The sequence below is a fragment of the Podarcis muralis genome, chromosome 15 (assembly GCF_964188315.1).
Source record: "Podarcis muralis chromosome 15, rPodMur119.hap1.1, whole genome shotgun sequence".
Lineage (NCBI taxonomy): Eukaryota > Metazoa > Chordata > Lepidosauria > Squamata > Lacertidae > Podarcis > Podarcis muralis.
In genome coordinates this window covers 34652793-34668417 of record NC_135669.1, presented here as the reverse complement: position 1 = coordinate 34668417, position 15625 = coordinate 34652793, and the positions used below count along the sequence as shown (strand labels likewise).

At 46.0% G+C, this 15625-nt stretch overlaps 1 protein-coding gene across 9 annotated transcripts in view; it reads right to left on the bottom strand.

Moving 5' to 3' along the window:
• Positions 1–14825, bottom strand: part of AUTS2 (activator of transcription and developmental regulator AUTS2) — a 680474-nt gene extending 665649 nt beyond the window's left edge. For 5 of the 9 annotated variants that reach the window (XM_028707713.2, XM_028707717.2, XM_028707715.2 and 2 more), the window contains exon 1: positions 14396–14825. In XM_028707713.2, coding sequence (XP_028563546.2) covers positions 14396–14743 — 348 coding nt within the window. In that variant the 5' untranslated portion in view covers positions 14744–14825. The remainder of the gene's footprint in view (positions 1–14395) is intronic. The other 4 variants (XM_028707719.2, XM_028707714.2, XM_028707716.2 and 1 more) reach the window with 2 other exon arrangements.
• Between the last annotated feature and the right edge of the window lie 800 nt (positions 14826–15625).

Sequence of the window (15625 nt, the reverse complement as noted above, 5' to 3'; positions counted from 1 at the left end):
TGCCCTTGCCACATGGATGTGTCTCTTTTTCTGCTGGCATGAGCGTCATAGGCTCTGCGGGAGACGACGGCCCGATCCTTCTATCCCCTTGATGATCCTCCTAGTGTTCCTCGTTCTCCTAGTTGCAGGAGACAAGGAAGGTGCTGCACCTGGTGAACATGGTCAGATGGAGACTAGGTTATTGAGTAAAATATCAGCATTTCGGCCACAATTGACCACATGGAAACAATGATAGCTGAAAACCCGCTAAAAATTACAGAAGGTGATCCATGATCCATGGAATTGGTTATATTATTGGCTCCCCGATGGTGGTTGAATCAGGCATATTATGGTATTGACAGTACACTTATAATCCTTTTGCTTTTCTGCTTCTGTATTCCCTGCTTGGTGCAATGCTTGCAAAATATGGTGCACAAAACAATGTCGCGCATGATGGGTCCCCGAGTGATAGCTTTGAGGCGTGAATACCAGCCTATTGCCTTGGACGAGCCAGAAGGCTGTCCAAAAGAAGAGGAGGGAATGAAGGAAGGGACGGTTTAGCTCTGTCGCAATATAGATTGCAATATAGATTGCCTGAGCAGCTTTGGCTTTAGATTCCAATAAAGATTGCTTGAGCAGGTTTGGCTTGTGACACTGGTCAAGTAAAGAATAAGAGAAGCCACGTAGGCCCAAAAGACAGGGAAATGGGTGAGGAACGTGCTTAACGTGATTATCCTCCTAAGGTGTACCTATAGGTTGGCAATTGGTGATTGGTGGAAGGAAGGTGTACCTATAGGTTGGCAATTGGTGATTGGTGGAAGGAAGGTGTACCTATAGGTTGGCAATTGGTGATTGGTGGAGAAATGTGTACCTACAGTATAAGAATGCCTGCCAAATGTCATGTATTTACAGCCAGTTTTCAGGAGCTATCCTGCTGGTTGTCTCTGTGTACAGATTATCTCTGTGCACAGATTTCAATAAACTCTTTTTCTCCAAAGAAGATTTTGCTTTCCTGGTACTTTTGTTCCCTCCAAGGTCCGGGGATGGCGAGGCTGATGGATCCCTAGGTAAATAAGGCTTCAGTTTCAAAACAAACCATAGTTAAGATTAACAGAGTGTGTTAGGTTTGGACAATATGGCAGGCCACAGTTTCCGAACACAATTCAAAGTGTTGGTGCTGACCTTTAAAGCCCTAAACAGCTTTGATCCAGTATACCTGAAGAAGCGTCTCCACCCCCATCGTTCTACCCGGACACTGAGGTCCAGCTCCGAGGGCCTTCTGGCAGTTCCCTCACTGCGAGAAGCCAAGTTACAGGGAACCAGGCAGAGGGCCTTCTCGGTAGTGGCACCCGCCCTGTGGAACGCCCTCCCACCAGATGTCAAAGAGAACAATAACTACCAGACTTTTAGAAGACATCTGAAGGCAGCCCTGTTTAGGGAAGCTTTTCATGTTTAATAGATTATTATATTTTAATATTCTGTTGGAAGCCGCCCAGAGTGGCTGGGGAAACCAATCAGATGGGCGGGGTAGAAATAATATATTATTATTATTATTATTATTATTATTATTATTATTATTATTATACCAAAATGAAAGCATCCAAACTTCTTCGTGCAGTCGTGATGGAAGTAGTGGAAGGAAGCTCCACCGCTTCACTGGGAGGCCCTGAGGTTGTCACCCATGTCTTTGTAAACGAATGTCTGTGCAGGTTGGGCATTACAGGCTGTTATTGCCACCGACTCTCTCATCCAGGCACTGTGAATGACACTGAGGGGCACCCCTGACAAATACAGCACCATCTCTTAGCCCATTTTATCCTCACAAAGTATTAAGATGAAATGTGAGAAGTGGCTCTTATAAAAACAGGTTAAGCCGCTATCTCCAAATCCATTTGCTGTGATTTTTATAGTGCAATATGTTCAGCCTGGAGAAGGGAAGACTGAGAGGTGATACGATGGCCTTCTTCAAATATTTGAAGGGCTGTCAGGTGGGAGATGGAGCAAGCTTGTTTCTGCTGTTTCAGAGGGTAGGACCTGAACCAATTGATTCAAATGACAAGAAAGGAGATTCCAACGAAATCTTAGGAAAAACTTTCTGACAGTAAGAATGTTTGACAGTGGAAGAGAATTGTAAGAAATGTTTGACAGTGGAACAGACTACCTCATAACATGGTGGGCTCTCCTTCTATAGAGGTTTTTAAACAGAGGTCGGGTGGCCACCTGTCAGGGATTCTTTAGCTAGATGTGATTCCTGCATGTCAGTGGGCTACACTAGATGACCCCTGGAGTCCCTTCCAACCCTACAATCATATGATTCTATTATTATTAAAAGCAGTTTGAAACAACAACCCATCACACTACTGGTGTGGAAAAAGGGCACAGTCTTAACCAGAAGCATTGGGGCATGCACTGATCAGAAATAAAGCAGTACGCTTCCCCCAACATTTTTGCAGGCAAACAGAGGCAGTGTGGTGTAGTGGTTAGAGTGTTTGACTTTAAAGAAGAATGGGAACCTTTTACAAAGTATTTAAAGAAACAACAAACTGAATTGGACTCCTTGGCAGGCTTTGAATAAACATTCACAGATCTTGTACTGGCAAGATATAGATAGAAAAACTAAGGATATTTACAATCTTATAACATGCAGAGAATAACATGTACTGAAAAACCAGAGAGATGAGCTGAGGGAAGTCTGGGGGGTGTTGTCTTTTGGGGAGGAGCAGGGGGGAAATGGGGGGGGGCAATGAGGTTGATGTATCTTTGATAAATTGTTATGTTGAAACTTTTAATAAAATGTTTGACTGAGACCTGGGAAACACCAGGGTTCAAATCCCCACTTATCCATATGGTTCCCTGGGCTGACCTTGGGCTCACAGCCACTCCTTCTAACCTACCTCACAGGGTTGTTGTGGAAAGTAAAGGAGAGGGGCCATACCATGCGTGCCAGCTTGAGCTCCTCGGAGGAAAGGGTTTGGGCATAAATGCAACAACGTAAATAAACAGTATTGGAAATAGGATCACTTATAGTCGCATCATGAACACAGATCAGCATCAATGTACAATGCAAAGCCCCATCTACTACATTGAACTGGATTTCTTGTAGGAGAAAAGGCACGAAGGTTTGTAGCAGTTAGCAAGTTGGACCCCAAGCAAAGTTCATGGATTACGGAATGGAGAATTCCTGCAAAATTGTGAAACATTAAATATATGGATAGATAGATAGTAAGAGGTAGATTTCCCACATCTATCTGAAGTACAACTCAAAAAAGGAAGGGAGAGTTCATATTTCCACCCTCCCAACTTCCAAACTCCATTTTTATTAATTACATCGGAGACTTCTGCAGGAACTCGAGCACTTGGGCTATTTTTAATAAGGTTCATCCGGCTCAAATGTATTGTTCCGCTTCAAATGAAGATCAAACTACTAATTTAGCTGGAGATAATTGCACGCCTTTCAGGTCAGCTCCCAAGCGGGATACAGCGGGGTCTCATCGCCAAACCAAAATGATCAGACCTAGAAATTAAAAAAATTAAAGAGGCCACCCAATGCAATACAGAGGGCCAGCCCAAGACGTTTTGGCACCTGAGGCAAACCACAAAAGGCCACGTCCCCCTTCCTGCCAGGGAAGAAGGGGTGAGTGAAGGTCACCTCAGGAACAAGGGGGTAATAAAGATCTACATCAGGGTCTGATGCCCCTTTGGATCTTGTTGCCTGAGGTGGTCACCTCATGTTGTCTCCTGAGTGGGCCAGCCCTGGCAGTACTGAATCCTCAGGTATCGGTACATCAGCTCAGTACATTTAAAGCAGTATTATACCACTTTAAACAGTCATGGCTTCTCCCAAAGAATTCTGGGAACTGTAGTTTGTTAAGGGTGCTGAGAGCTGGTGGCAGACACCTCTATTCCCCTCAGAACTATAGTTCCCTGAAAGGTTTTACAATCCACCCCTCTTCCCAGGGAACGGACTTTGGAAGTCCAACCCAATGCTCAATGTGCACTCGACAACACTGAGCAAATGCGGAATATATTTTTATGAGGGTACGTCCAAGATAACAGGGGAAGGTAGTTATCGCCTGGTGACTATTCAATGTCCTAGTCAGGTTCCATTGCGGTGGGAGGGATTTTCTGGTTCATCTCAGACAGCAAAATGTCTTAGGCCAACCCTGAACATCCCTCTCATTTCTGTTTTTGTTGGAGCTATCTGACAGTCCTGCTGACAGGAATCTGGTTACCAGCTGTATGCAATAAGTGATAGCAAAACCATAACCAGCCTACTTTCCCAAGCTTTTAGCTGGGCTTTTAAAATGGCATCTTGGTTATAGAACATAAGAACATAGAGCCCTAAACGGCCTCGGCCCAGTATACCTGAAGGAGCATCTCCACCCCAATCGTTCCGCCTGGACACGGAGGTCCAGCTCCGAGGGCCTTCTGGCGGTTCCCTCACTGCAAGAAGCAAAGCTACAGGGAACCAGGCAGAGGGCCTTCTTGGTAGTGGCACCCACCCTGTAGAACACCCTCCCATCAGATGTCAAAGAGATAAACAACTGCCTGACATTTAGAAGACATCTGAAGGCAGCCCTGTTTAGGGAAGTTTTTAATGTGTGACATTTTAATGTATTTTTAATCTTTGTTGGAAGCCGCCCAGAGTAGCTGGGGAAACTCCTCATAAGGGAGCTGTTCCTGGAGGAAGAACTGTGAGGGGAGAGACTCCACCAGGCAAGGCCTCCTTCCACCTGCCTTGCCCCACTCTCTGCTTCTCAATGTGTATTGTATTGTTTTATGAACTGTGGCTTGCCGTTGTTTTATTGATTATAGTTTAGATATTATTGTAACTGTTGAGTGGATTTCTGTTTAACTTTTATATGTTGATATTATTATTTTAAACTATTCTAATGATTGTTGAATGTTACTTTTTTGATAGAGGTTGCCTATTTTAAAGTTATGTTTTAATATCACATTTTTGTATTGCATTAGATTGTTATAAGATGTACATTTTTTTGTTTCTTCAGCTTGTAAGCCGCCTTGAGTATTGTAAGATAGAAAGGCAGTATACAAATTAAAAATGATGAGATGGGCGGGGTACAAATAATAAATTATTATTATTATTATTATTATTATTATTATTATTATTATTATTATTATTGCCTGCTGGATCAGGCCAATGGCCCATCTAGTCCAGCATCCTGTTCTCACAGTGGCCAAACAGATGCCCGTGGGAAACCCAAAAGCAGAATTCGAACACAAGAGCAACACTCTCCCCCTTGTGCAGTTTCCAGCAACTGATACAGTGGTACCTCGCAAGACGAAATTAATTCGTTCCGCGAGTTTTTTCTTCTTGCGAGTTTTTTGTCTTGTGAAGCACGGTTTCCCATAGGAATGCATTGAAAATCAATCAATGCGTTCCTATGGAAACCGCCTTCAGACCAGGTCCGGGGACAGTCTGTCCCCCGACCTCTTCTGAAGGCTGGGGGGGGGGACAAGGGCTTTTCTTCCCCCCGCCAGCCTTCAGAAGGCCGCCCGCCAACCTTTTAAGATCGCCCCGGGACAGCGGAGAAGTCTCCGCTGTCCCGGGAAGGCAGGCGGGGGGGAGCAAAGACATTTGCCCCCCGCCGGCCTTCAGAAGAGGTCCAGGACCTCTTCTGAAGGCCGGCGGTGGGCGAAAGTCTTTGCTCCCGACCGCCAGCATTTTAAAAGAGGTCCCCGGAGATTTCCCTATGGGCTTTCTTCTTGCGAAGCAAGCCCATCGGGAAATTCGTCTGGCGAAGCACCTCGAAAAATGGAAAACTCTTTCTTCTTGCGAGTTTTCCGTCTTGCGAAGCATTCGTCTTGCGAGGTACCACTGTATTCAGAAGCATTACTGTCTTGGACCATGGAAGCAGAGTATAGCCATCATGGCTAGCAGCCGTCGATAGCCCTCTCCTCCATGAATTTGTCTTAATCCTCTTTTAAAGCCGTCCATGTTGACGACCATCACTGCTTCCAGTGGGAGTGAGTTCCAAAGGTTCAAGTTTTAAACCATTCTGAATCCTTTCTTAAGTCCTTTCTAAGAAAGGTTCAAGTCCTTTCTGGGCTGTTGGCTTTTTGTCGCCGTTTCATTTTTGTCTCCATACCAGGATGGCGTTATTATGATGCATTGTTTTAGTGAGCTGCTATAAGCTGCCTTGTGGAGAGGACTAGACATCCTTCGGATAAGCGAAAGAAAGTGACATTTCTGGCGTTACATTTAAATCAATTCCCTTTTAGTACTGTAAGCTCTGCAGAGCTCTGAAATCCAGAAGAAAGCTACTTCCTGGGAACTGTCTTGTAAGCACAGTGCTGTGCTTCAGTGTGTCTTACAACAGGGGTGGGGACCAGATGCCAAGGATTGGATGCCTTGACACCCACCCTTGGATTAAACACAACCTCTTGCACACAACCTCTGCATCAGCTCAGGGTACAGCTCACAAGACCCAACAGGTACATTAATAAAGCCTAGGATACATGGCTAGGTGTAAGCAAAGACATGGCTCCAACATTTGACACACTCCTCCCATTCTTCTTTTAAAGCAGCCTTTCTCAACCTGTGGGTCCCCAGATGTTGTTGAACTGCAACTCCCATCTCCCCTAGCTAGCAAGGCCAGAGCTCAGGGATGATGGGAGTTGTAATCCAACAACATCTGGGGACCCACATGTTGAGAACTGCTGTTTTAAAGGAACAGGGTGGGATCTGTAATTTGTGCAGTTCCCATCCCAAGCGAGAAGATGGATCTTGCAGGCATGCACTCCTACAGGGGGCTAGCACCCTTCGCACCTGCACTGACCGCAGAGAATCCTTGGCAAGAAGACTTCAATCCAACCCTCTGAACCAACCAGCTGTGAGAGCCTCACTCTCAGAAAGCAGGGTGAGAATTGGCTCATCTGGCTCTCTCCCTTCCCATTCTGGGACATCCAGGCAGCCCTGAAGCAGGACCTTCCTCTCAGTCACTGTTTGAGCTGTCTCCACTTAGAATCATAGACGGGATCAGAGATTCTTAGAAGACTGGAGTAAGTATTTGAACTATTTGAAAAGCAACTGAAATAAACAGATTACGCTAGTAGGATTGCAAGAAGTTCTGTAAGGAGGACTATTTGAAACATTGCAAGAAAGACTATGATGAGAATTATTAGTTAAGGACAATTAAAAGTACAGTGGTACCTTGGGTTAAGTATTTAATTCATTCTGGAGGTCTGTTCTTAACCTGAAACTGTTCTTAACCTGAAGCACCACTTTAGCTAATGGGGCCTCCTGCTCCTGCCACGCCGCCAGAGCACAATTTCAGTTCTTATCCTGAAGCAAAGTTCTTAACCTGAGGTAATATTTCTGGGTTAGCAGAGTCTGTAACCTGAAGCGGCTGTAACCTGAAGCGTATGTAACCCGAGGTATACCACTGTAATAGAGAAATTAAGAAATGCAGAACAAGTGATAGAGAATTGAAAATCTTCAGAAGTTGTTGATGGAAGTCTAAAATATTGTATGAGATAAGAAGTTATGTTAAATGATTGTTGGAAATGATATGTTTAAAAATACCCAATAAAAATGTATATATATTAAAAAAAGAATGATAGAAGGTACCCCCAAGACAACTCAAGCCCAACCTCCTGCAATGCAGGAATCTCAGCTAAAGCATCCATGACAGATGGCTGTCCAACCTCTGTTTAAAAACATCCAAGGAGGGAGAGGCCACAACCTCCCCAGAGAGGCTGTTCCACTGTCAAACAGTTCTTGCCATCAGAAAGTTCTTCCTGATGTTTAGTCAGAATCTCCTTTGGTTCATGTTCTACACTTCAGACCAGGAGAAAGCAATCTAGCTCCACCTTCCATGTATTTGAAGGTGGCTATCCTATCTCCTCTCAGTCTCCTCTTTCCCAGGCTAAACATACCCAACTCCCTCAACCATTCCTCATAAGGCTCTGTTTCCAGATCCTTGGTCATCTTGGTCGACCTCCTCTGCACATGTAAATAAATGTGTGTGTCTTTTAAGGAAGCAGTTTAACCCAGACTCCTCTGGGAATTAGGAACATTGGAGTGACCCACTGAAATAAAATTGAATCAAACAGCTTTCTGGTTTGGGGGGTAAGTGCATTATGAAGAACTGTAGGTTCAAAACTACATGTTAGTGACCAAAGAAAATGTTGCTGACCTTCAGGGTGCTATGCAGCTTCCAAAATAAACCTCAACATAAAAACAATCCCAAAAATGTAAATTCCATTTACACTCAGAACAAATAATGTCCTAACAATGTTAGAACAAACAATGGCGCGCATTATACAGAAAGTTCTTTTAATACCAAAGTAGGCCAGCTGTAGTAAACACATAATGACCTATACATCTGTCCATCAGCACCATGCTTAAGATATCTCAAAAAGGAACGAGGTTTCTTATTCTGCAACATCCTTGCATCACTCTTTTTCCTCCTCTGTTCAGAACGTAAAACAACTGCAAGCAACATCTGGCTGGATCGCATGAAACGTAATTGAGCAACTGCTTACAATTATGCTCACTCAGTGGATGGAATGATATGATGCAGATTTGGAGAGCAAGCAAGATAATGTCTTGCTGAACATTTGTTCCCTGCGCCTGGAGATTCCGTTGCACTTTCTCTGGAGGTCATTTAGCCAACGGGCATAATAGTTCAAGTTCGGCAACGCAAAACTGATGAACCCTATATCCTGGAGGGCCAGACAAACTCGAAACTTATACACACGTATTAATAATTATAACAAGAGTGGTTTGATTTCTTATCCACCCTTCACTGCAAGGTCCCAGGGTGGGTTACAGCCATTTGATGCACAATATTATGCGCAAACCTGTTTTCTCCTGCTCTGGAGGGTAGGACTTGAACCAATGGCTTCAGGTTACAAGAAAAGAGATTCCTACTGAACATCAATAAGAACTTTCTGACTATAAGAGGTGTTTGACAATGCATCTGATGCCCACAAGAGGTTGTGGGCTCTCCCTCCCTGGGGGTTTTAAGCAGAAGTGAGATGGCCATCTGTCGTGGATGCTTTAGTTGAGATTTCTGCATTGAAGGCTGGTGATGATTCTTGCCATCCCTTCCAACTCTACAGTTCTATGATTCTATTAAGAAAAGCAACAACTGATTGCAATGAAGAGACTAGGGTGGGTCCGTAAGAGAGAGAGGAAGAGAGGGAGGGGGAGAGAGAGAGAGAGGCGGGGGGGGGAGTTAGTTGCCAGGATAAAGATGCGTGTCTTCAGAATATGATGAAAACTACATGCAGAAAGTGCCAGGCATACCTCCGTGGGGAAGTAATTCAACAGCTATGGGGCTGCCACAGAAATTGCCCTCTTGCTGCCACCCCCTCGGCTTCTGAGGATAAGGGAGTTACTAGGAGGGCCACCTCTACTGACCTTAGCCCTCAAGAGGGTCTGCAAGGAAGGAAGCCTCTGATACCCCACTGACAGGTGCTACACACCTTTAGCTACCTAATCCTTACTCAGATACTCTCTGATATGCTAATGCAGGCATAGGCAAACTCGGCCCTCCAGATGTTATGGGACTACAACTCCCATCACCCCTAGCTAACAGGACCAGTGGTCAGGGATGGTGGTAGTTGTAGTCTCAAAACATCTGGAGGGCCGAGTTTGCGTATGCCTGTGCTAATGTGTTGAGGATGGAGGAAGACCACATCTCTTGGCCTTGCCCCCTGTGGGGAACAGCTGTCTCCTAGAAACTCTCAGCACCCTTAACAAAAGACAGTTCCCAGGATTCTTTGGGGTAGCCATGACTATGATTACCTAACGTGGTACGATACTGTACAGCAAGGTTGCCATGTTTCAAAAAGTTAAAATCCAGACACAATCTGCAAAATCTCCAAAAAAACAAACAAACCCCAACACCTGAGTTTTTGAGCTATTTGTAATGAAATTCACCCAAATCTGCACTTCCAACACAGACTGCCATACGTCCGGATTTTCCCAGACATTTCAGCGCTTTCTGCTTCTTGCAAATGCCGGTTATGTCTGCGAAATTCTGGACATATGGCAACCCTACATATAGTGCAGATGGGGCATGTGTTTCAATGCATTTGATGGCGTTGCTTTTTTTAGTGAGCAATTGGATAGACTTAGACACTTATATATTCACTATTGACAAAGGGACAAGGATTGTCATTCTTAAAAGTAGAATCCACAAAAAGGTCATGGAAAAATCTCCTTGAAGGGGCTTAGAACCCTGAGCCACTGCACCACACAGGAGTTATGCCTGCCCTACCCCATAATTCACAAATCACAGGTGCATATTTATTTATTCCAGCCGTGAATGTTCCACTGTGGGTGTTCACTTGATTTAACCAATTTTATGAGGATCATTTGAGCTTCTCCTTGTTGTGAGCAGCTTTGTGTTAAGGAAAGCAATATTTTGAAACCCATTTACAGACAACAGGGACAAACTCTGAAGTCTATATTCTATTCTGCAGAAACACAACCTGCCTCCTCAGTGCAACATTGACACCCACACTTAATAGCAAATCCAAGAAATATCAGAATCCAGGGTCATCGTTTTAATAAGACTAAATATGTGCTGTACTGTAGCAGTACAAAACGAACTGCCAGCCCAACCACACAGAGCAGCTGTGTGCACTTAACAACAACAACAACTTATTTATATGCCGCTCATCTGACTGGATTGCGCCAACCGCTCTGGGCGGCTTCCAACAAACTAAAACACTGTAAGACATCAAACATTAAAAACTTCTCTATACAGGGCTGCCTTCAGATGTCTTATAAAAGTCAGAAAGTTGTTTAGTTGCTTGACATCTGATGGGAGGGTGTTCCACAGGGACTACTGAGAAGGCCCTCTGGTTCCAGCCAACTGTGCTATTAAAACAGATCCTTCATTGTGCAGTCACACAAAACAGAACCAACAAAAAGACGAGTAAAATATCACAATATGCAAAATATATCCAAATAGGTTTGTAATACATAAATGATATCTGGAGTGATTAAAATACATCTTATTATAAAATATGGAAGTTAAGAGTGAGTCAAATATTTATTATTTGTGCTTTTGCCATATTTTTATCTTGCCTGTCTTCCAAGGAACTCAAGGTACAGTACATGGTTCTCTGCACTCCTCCCTCAATATTATCTTCCAAACAACCCTGTGAGAAAGGCCTAGTGTCATACAGTGAGTCCAGGAGTGCCAACTTGCCCCCGCATCCATGGGTGCCCAGGGTCATGGGTGCCATACAGCATGCATGGCTCTGACACTGCCTTTGTGGGTGCCCACCCCTTCATGGGGAATTTTTTGGGTGCTCGGGCACCCAAGGCCCCAGGGAGCTGTCACCTATGCAAGAGTCAGAATTTGAACCCGGGTCCCTCTGGTCCAATTCTGAAATGCTAACCATTGTGTCATGCCAACTTACCATACCAGTTAATGCTCCCCACTCCCCATGTATACATTCCTTAGACGTAACAGTTGTTGCCAATTGTGCTGACACACTTTCCTAACAGCCACTCTTCTGCATCTAGTTACACAGAGCATGGGACTCCAGCAAATGTGAGTTTTGCAGATCCACTGTGATGTGACAAGTTTCACCCACCCAAACTCCCTCTTTCTTCACACCTATGTTGTCTATTGTCAGCCCATTGCTGAAAGGTTGTTGCTCATCGACAATTATTTTCAAAATAGCATTTGAGAGAGTATGCTTGTCTTGGCACCATAAGACAACTGAGGCTGTCACCCTAAGCATCTTTTCAAAGGAATAAGGTCCACTAAAATCAATGGAATATTTATTGATTTCTGTGGAGGCAGATCTCTGCCTAAACTTCTTTCAAGTGTGTTTATTTTAATAACTTCTGACCTGCCCTTCATCCAGATGGATCCAAGGATGGTGTGTGTGTAGCAATAAAAGCAAGACATCAACCATCATCAAAAAATTAAATGCCCTAGAAGACAACAGAAAAGCAGCCTGAATAGGAACAGAACACTTTCAAAATGCTTGGGCAAACAAGGAAGTCTTAACCTGGCACCAAGAAGATTGCACTGTGTCAAATACAAGTCCAGCCTCTCCAGGGAGACTATTCCAAAGTCAAGGGGCCACCACAGAAAAGCCCATGCGAGTGTTACACACTTCAGTAAGTGACAACACTCAAGAGAAAGGCCTCAGCTAAAGATCTTACTGTACAGGCAGGAAAATATAGGAGGAGATGTTCATACGGACCCCCAGGCTGCATACAGAGTGCAAACTGTGGGGCCATAGAGCCAAGATACATATAAGCAAAGCTCCAAAACTACTCAAACAACAACAGCAACTGGCAACACTGTGCCTAGAAAGAATGTATACACTTGCCAAACCTCAAACCACCACATAAAGATATCCAAGCCTTTCTCTCCACCCCCACCATAAAAGCATGCAGCTCAATATTTCTTGATCCCATACCTCATGCATTTCAGCGATTATTGTCCTTGCTTGTGTTTTAATCTAATGAATGCCAGAAAATTCAGGAAAGGAAAATGCTTTGCAAGTACGGAGAGTTTATATGGTGGGCTTGGCCTACTCGGCAGTTCATAGGCATGTCAGTAGCTTTTGAGGGAGAAACCCCAAAATTTGAATCCCTCTATTTTTCAAATCAAGGAAGGAAGGGATTTTTGACTGGTGGGGATGTGGGGGTGAGAGAGAGACTTAAGGAATTGAATGCAAGGAAGTTTACCACCAGGTGGGTATTGTAAGTGGAAATCACTGGTACACAAATGTTTCTATACAACCAGGGACACCATAACAGCTGTTTTGAATTCACAAGAACATCAGAACTGGAGGCATTTTTGTCACATACGTATTCTAAAGGGGGGTGGGAACAGAATAGTGTGCTTGCACTCTCTCTCGCTCTCACTCTCTCTCTTTCTCTCTCTCTCTGCAAATTAAAGGGCCAGCAACCATTGTCCAAATCAGCCTTTAACTCAAGAGAAATAAAACACGTAGGTATCTTGATATACCAAACGGCAAGGACATGTTGGATTAACACATACTCACTCAAGAAAGACACCTAAGCTTGAAAGGTCTAACCTTGAATGGCATGCAATGTAAACACAATGAAAAAGAACAGGAAACCCAAGACCAAAAAGTTGTGTGAAACTGATTTGGGGAAAGGGAGTGAATGAAATTGACAAAACCAATAAATTAGCCCTAAGATATGGGGGTCAAGGAGGGGGGGGAAGAGATGGAAGGAAGCTGGGAAATGATGGTATTATGTTAACCCTCAACTGTCAGATTTGGAAAGGGGGGAGCCACATGCTTCTTCCACAACTCCTGTTTCCCTTGCACACCACGTTTGTGACAATGTGCATAGTACTGGCATTGTCTTTCAGCGATACCAGTCTGATTTCCTCTCCCCAAAAAATAATGTCAAGGTAAGATCTCACCCTGCCCATCACCTTCCAACTTGCCCTTTCTTGATGTCACACACATACCCCTTTCTCCCAGGGAGAAATCAAACACTGAAGGAGAAAAGTGCATTGTGGGGAGGGACGGGGAAGAAAGCAGCACCCGGCGAGTGTTGCGTAGAATAAAGAGAAGTCTCCACTTGTCCACACCAGACACACAAAAGCACTTTTTTTTTTTTTTTTTTTTTTTTTGCAACGAGAAAGAAGGGGAGGAAGGGGATTAAGGCGACATTGACAACCGGGTTCCACTTGCAAGCAGCCCTTCAGATGACAGCCAGGGGATGTTCTTTTGCACATCTATTCAGACACACACCCCTTTTTCATTCCATCCATGCTTTAAAGGGCCAGCAAATAAATAAACCAACCCTTCTGGAGCATAAAGGAGATGCAAGTCCAATGCCGTTGCCCGTCTCTCCTTCTGCCACCCCCCCCCCGCCACCTCCAAGTTCCTCCAAGCCCCTCCTCTTCCCACCCCCCTCTCGCTCGCAATGAATACACCCCGATTCCCTCCCCACCTCCGAACACATAAAGCACCACCACCACTCCCCAACAGCTGGAGAGAGCGAGGGGAAGGGGGGGGGAGAGACACCCAGCCAACTCGCTCCTCAAAGCAGCACATCCATCAAACTGCAGCCCAAACAAAAATAAATATACTCAGCGCACAGCAAGGCAGTGGAAGAAGCCACCTCGACCTATAAATATTTGGAGTAGCCAAGGGATTCGGGGGCGGGAGCAAAGGGAGAGATGGGGATTCCTGCTCTGCATTGTTATCCCAGCAGTAGGGACCAGAGGAGAGGAAAGAGGACCCCCCCTCCAAAGTGCACACCCTCCTTCCTCGACGCACACACCCCTCTCTGCTGCCATCACCCCCCACCCACCCACAGTCAGCAAACAATGAGCGAGAGGGCAAGCCCGGCCGCCCCCTCCCCTTCCGGGCTTCCCTAGAATATAGCCCCGCCGCCGCCACCCCCGACGGGGAGCCCGGGCGCCCTCACCTCCAAGGCTTCCAGCGTGACGAAGCTGGCCAGGGCAAAGCCATCGATGATGTCCTCCTCGGGCGAGGAAGACTCCCTCCGCTTCCTCCTGGGTGGCTTGGGCCGGCACGTCGGCGGCAGCGGCGGCTTGCCATTGTTGTCGAGCTCGGAGCCCGAGGAAGAAAGGACGGACGGGGCGGGGGGCGTCCGCCTGGGCTCCGCCGCCACCACCACCAGAGCCGCCCCGCCGGGAGCAGCAGCAGCAGCAGCACCTTGTAATAATCCGCGTTTGGAGCGCCTCGCCCGGTCGCGCTGCGAGCGGGAGCGCCGCTTCTTGCGAAAGCCGTTGCAGAGTGTGGGGCCGTCCATGGCTCGCTCGCTCTCGTCGCAACAACAGGGCCCCCCCACCCCCGGACAACTCCACACTGCCTTCGCCCTCCCTCCCTCCTGCTCTTCCCCCCCACCTACCCAACCCCTCCAACTTCGTCTCCCCCCACCCCCCGGTGGAATACAGGGAGGGAGGGAGCGAGGGAAGGGGGGGGAGGAAGAAGGAGAAGGAGGGGGGCAAGAAAGGGAGACTCCCAAGGAATGTCAGCACCCGGGGGGGGGGCGGGCGAGAGAGATGTCGAGAGATTCCTCCGAGCAAACCCAGGAAAGTAATGGCTGGTCACTGGTCTTCCTTGGGAAAAGAGATATGTGTAATTCCTTCCAACCTCGGCAGCAGAAAATAAATTAGAGGAACAGAATGCCTTGATCCAAAGGCAGAGACAGGCAAGCGTGAGGAGGGGTGTGTGTGGCGGGGTTGTCTCTTGATTCCGCACCCCCCCTTTTTGATTTTTTTTTAATCCATTGAGAGGGGGGGAAGGGGGGAGAGATAAACTATTCCTCCACCCGAGAGGTTGGCTCCTTTCTTCTTTTCATGCTTGCAGAATTGAAGGCAGCGACCACATAAATATATATGGATATATTCACACACGTATAAGTAAATGGAACTCTTTCCCCGCCCCGTTAGATGCTTTGGATTAAACAGGGAGAAGTTGCTTCCGATTTGGTGGTGTGTGTGTGTGGTGTGTGCTTTTTCCGTCCCCTCCGCCTTGTCTTGTTTCACGCCGGAAAATCTCCTCGTCGTGGTTCAATCCGGTGGGGCGAGCGAGAGAAGAAAACCCTCCAGCTGGAATAGACCGACGCACCTGGAGTAGGTCGAGTGGGTGCCCTGCCAGCGCAGAGACACCCACCTGCCTCAAGTTTCCC